This window comes from Arachis hypogaea, chromosome 13, assembly GCF_003086295.3.
Source record: "Arachis hypogaea cultivar Tifrunner chromosome 13, arahy.Tifrunner.gnm2.J5K5, whole genome shotgun sequence".
NCBI lineage: Eukaryota > Viridiplantae > Streptophyta > Magnoliopsida > Fabales > Fabaceae > Arachis > Arachis hypogaea.
The window spans coordinates 24602986-24607767 of NC_092048.1; the positions used below are offsets into that span (position 1 = coordinate 24602986).

At 35.1% G+C, this 4782-nt stretch overlaps 1 protein-coding gene across 1 annotated transcript; it reads right to left on the reverse strand.

The window, feature by feature from the left end:
- Positions 1–2292: 2292 nt before the first annotated feature.
- On the reverse strand, positions 2293–4462 carry LOC112737750 (uncharacterized). Its single transcript, XM_025787813.3, has 2 exons — positions 3300–4462; positions 2293–2966 (listed from the first exon to the last, which is right to left on the reverse strand). Exons 1-2 carry the CDS (start codon positions 4257–4259, stop codon positions 2463–2465), a joined length of 1464 nt encoding a protein of 487 aa, XP_025643598.1. The 5' UTR covers positions 4260–4462; the 3' UTR covers positions 2293–2462.
- Between the last annotated feature and the right edge of the window lie 320 nt (positions 4463–4782).

Consider the following 4782-nt stretch of genomic DNA (forward strand, 5'->3'; position numbering starts at 1 on the left):
AGAAAATTTAATTAAAAAATATTAAATAATTTTAGTAATTTTTTAGCTAATATTCATACAAGTCATCAAGAAATTTTATCATATATCTATATAATTTCATTTTAAACTAATTAATTTCTAGTTATTAAAAATCTAATTAAGAAACTAATGTTACAATAACAACACAGTTTATATATGTGGCTAAATAAATTAACAGATCTACTTAACATGTGATAGATTAATCCTTATCCTGTTGGGATGAGGAATACCGTCGACAACCAAAAAACAAAATCTAACCCATTTATAAATAAGTCATATTTTAAACTTGTCAATTTTTACAAGCAAATGAAACCATCTCACAAGTTGCAACTCATTATTGAAAGACTCTTAAAAAAAACCAACATGTCTAATATTAGTAGTAACTTTCAAATGAAAGATTAATATAGTATTTAAAATTTCTCAATGACTTATTAATCCTTCCTAAAAAATTTCCGAAACTTAATTAGAATAGTACAATGCTAGGAACTCAATATTTTTAATAAAAAAAAATAGCAATAGATTAGTATTATTCTAACAAAAGTATTATTCATACATTAAAATTAGTTATTAATGTATTTGTTATAAATATATATATGTAGTTTAATTTACTTCAATATATATTTATATTTTAATATGTATTTTATATTAGTAGTTAACTTTAGTAGCTAATTTTAATGTAGACATAACATAGTCGGTAATCTAAATGCAAATCAAATAAAAAAAATATAGAATTACTTTTGTTATTTTATTGGAAGGGACAACAGCACAGTGTTATAGTTTCACTCAGAATATTCAAACTTATATACAGTATTACAGCATTTACTCATCTTGACCTAACAAAAAATATATCTTAATTATTTTGTTTTGATTTTGCCCCCATATAAATATAATGCTTATTGTGTTCATCATCCTCCAAATAATTACCACACTCTCAACTCCTCAAAATCAATAATCAAATCCTTCCCACTTAACAATGGCGGCAAATACAATTCCAGTGGTGCAAGTCTCCATACTTGCACTCATCATTTTCTCAACATTCTTCTTCGTGAATTTCCAGGTTCTTCTTCCTAGTACCCTCCATGACCACCCATTGGTTCAAAGAAAACTCGTAAGCAAACGCATTCTCCATAAACTAGGCATCGACCTATCGAAGCGTGCGCGAATTCGAGTAGAAGATGATGCTCCTGGAACTGGAGGTGCTGATAGAATCTCACCTGGCGGACCTGATCCTCAGCACAATCGCCGAAAATCTCCACTGAGCAACTAGATTTGGTTTCTATAGAATTTGGCTATATACTCTGCGCCACTACTCATGCATGATTACTTTCGTTGTATGAGTTTAAAGATATATTTACTATAAGAGGTAATTCTCAATTTGGTTTCTGAAATTTTTAATGTGTATTAATTAAGTTCTTGACGTATATTATTCTGGGTGCATTTATATAAAATATCAAGAGGACGTAATTGAACATTATCTTTTTTTTTTTTACTAATTGTTTGTTTTGTACATATTTTTTTACCATTGAATATAGTTTTTATAAATCATATTCAAGGATGAATTATTATTCTATATTTTATTCAATGGTGAAAAAATATACAATGACTTATAGAACGAATATTTAGAAATATTTTTCATAATTTTGTAGGTAGTACCTTCTATTAAACTTGAAAATTAAATTTCATAAATAGACACAGAATTATAGTATATATCAAATAAAAGCCAGCGTGCAAGAAAATCCATGTAGTAGTATGTGAAATTAAACTTGGTATATTTGTAGTCCAAGTGGGTGGAAGATATAGTAATATATGTATGTGAAACTCATCTTATGCTATTACGGAAAATTCATCATATATACTGTTCTATGTCATCATAATAATGATCTCAATGTATCGAAATTATTTCTTTTAAGAAAGCATTCTCATTTTGAAGGCCTATCGATGCAGTATATATATATAGGATCTCTGCTTCTAATTTGTTGCAAAAGATTTTTCATATTTTCCCCGTGGCGTTGTTGGAATTCCTAATACACGAATAACTTATATATTTTAATATTTGGTAGAATTTTGGTCCTGTGGATAGTATTTTTATACATAACTGACTACTACCTTTCACATGGAGAATCTTCTTGATGTTATTATTCCTTGGCTGACTCGAAAATATAACCAGTTATTGAGTTAACACTGGCAAAGGATGATACCGGATTTGCAATATGTAAACTATTAAAAAGGAGAAACGAGATGACAAACAAAACATTCAAAGGATGAAAAATGCAGTTCTCACAAATAATTATTCATTCATTCATTTATTTACAAACCCATAAAACGTACATGCTATTTATTCTCAGAACCGAATTATAAAAATTGGTCCTTACTTATTTATCTACATCACCATAACCGTAAAAACAGATGAAACTTTCAACTAGCACACAATCAAAATAACTGCTTCACACAATGTTCTGCCTTTCCTCTGCTTCACCCTCTCCAACAACATACACTTGGGTTGTCTCTGCTATTTCTGATATGGTTTCACCTATGGCATTCAGAACCCCACCACCACCACCACCACCACCCTGACTCTGCGCCTTCATTGCAGGTTTAATCATGGTTTCTCCAATCTCAGCCACAGTCTCACCTACTGCTCCCAGCACCTGGCTTCCTCCTTCATTCACATTATCCAATGGCTTCACCCTTTCACCACTATCACCCAATGTTCCACCAACGTTTTGATATGGTTGCTGTTCCCTTTGGTGGTTAACATTGCCCACAGTTCCTTTTGTTCCCTTTTGAAAATCTTGAGTAACTTCACCTTGAGTGGTAGCAACCCCACCAAGTTGTTCACCTTGATCTCCCTGAAACGTTCTCTCTTCAGATCCTCTTCTCACTCCACCTTCCTGTTCTTGTCCTTCTCCTCTTTCAACAACTTCCGTTGATTTCTTCTCATCAGTTTCCTGAATGCAATTGTGAAGTTTTCACTAATTGATAATAAGAGACTCTTGAACAAAATGCCAAACTGAGATCAACCATAAATCACAGTTTTACTAGTGAGGTATATATACCTAACCAGAAAATATAGAGAGTTAGTTAAAATTAGCCAATTTTAGGATTCAAGCTTATAATTTAAGAGTTAAAGTTAGCATTTAAGTTTATAAATTAGGAGTTAAAATAAATAGAAGAATTTAAAAAAAAAAAAAACTGGTGTTAGAAGAAAAAAAAGGGGTTAATTTCTAGCATTCCTCTATTTAGAATACTAAAAAAGAAATTGGTTGGAGGAAGATAGAAACCAGTCTCTGAGCTGCTCTCTTGGCCTCCAGTTCCGTCTCTTTCTCATCCATCTTCCTTGCTGTATACTCCTTGGCACTATCACCAGCAGCAGCAGCCAACCCTTTAACGGTCCCCACCGACTTCGCGGCGAGCTCAGAAGCCTTCTGCCCAGCATACCCCGCCGCACCCTGGACAGCACCGGACACGACTTTGGTCCCCTCCACAGTCTTATCAGTCGAGTAATGCGCAGCACTCCACCCCGCCGCCGTAGCCTTGTCCTTCAAATCCGCCGCAACTTCAGCGGCACTCTTTCCGCCTTCCACCGTCGCCTCTTTCGCTTTATCCGCTGTTTGTACGATGTATTCCTTCGCGGCGACATAGCCTTCTTTTCCCTTCTCTATAGCGGTTTTATCTTGAGGGATTTGACTAGTGCCGGTTCCGGTGCCTCTGGCTGCTTGTTTTTCTTTCTGGTACCTCTCTTGAGCTGCGGAAATTGCATCCATTGAATTCTGTTGAGCTTGACCTCTGTACTTCGAAATCTCTTCCAAACTTGGCTGTTCATCATTCTTTTCTTTCTGAGTTTCGCCGCTACTCTCTTGTTGAGACCTAGAAATGCCTCCAAGATTTGATTGTTCTTTGTGGTTCTTTTCTTCTCCTTTTTTGTTTATGTCCTTTGCTGCTTCTTGTTGAGCCCGAGCTTCGGAATTCTGCTGTTCCTTTTGTTTATGTTGATCTGCTTTTTGGTTTATGTCCCTTAATGCTTGTTCTGCTCTTTTTTGTTTATTCTCCTGAGTTGGATTCTTTTTATTATTCTGTTGTTGTTGAGCTTGGAAAGAAGAAGCATCTCTAGCTTTGTCAGCACCCTCTTGCAACTTCTCAGTTGTAACATGGTGCCTTTGTGTTTGTGTTTTCATCTTATTAGAGTCCCCTTCTTGTTCCTGTGCCGTGTTTTCTTTGCGAGATATCTGCTGAGACGCCATTGTTTTGTTGTTCCTCCTTTAAAGAACCAAGAAACTGCTTTCTTTGTGGTGTAAGTTGCTTTGTGTTTCAAGAACTTTGGGGAAATTCTGGGCATATAGATTGATAGATAGATAGATAGATGTATGGGAATGAAGTGTAAGTGTATGTAACGGGGTGGGTTTAAAAGAAGAGAAAGGGGAAGGGGAAATGGCGGTTCGAAATTGTCAAAGAGGTGGAGATGGATGGATCAAGTTTGCATGCGGAAGGACACGTGGACGGTTACAACAACAAGTGAGGGCTGTGCACTTTGCACAATTCCCCGTTGAATGGTAGAGATGGTCATAGTGGTGGAGTATGGATCCAGCAGCACTCTTGGGGTGCTTTACATATGTGACACGTGGAAACTTGGAGCATCCTCGAGTTGTTAGCATAGTTAGATACACGACACGTGGCTTGAGTATTTTTCTTTTCTTTTAAAAGACTAAAACAAAAATAATGGATAATTTATTTTATAATTATGTTAAATATACATTATATGCACGG

What these genes read in the sequence shown, in the direction of transcription:
- LOC112737750 (XM_025787813.3), bottom strand. Translation starts at nt 4,259, where the DNA reads ATGGCGTCTCAGCAGATATCTCGCAAAGAAAACACGGCACAGGAACAA. An exon ending in AGAGAGCAGCTCAGAGACTG is followed by an intron (nt 2,967 to 3,299) that starts GTTTCTATCTTC and finishes AATTGCATTCAG; the next exon opens with GAAACTGATGAGAAGAAATC.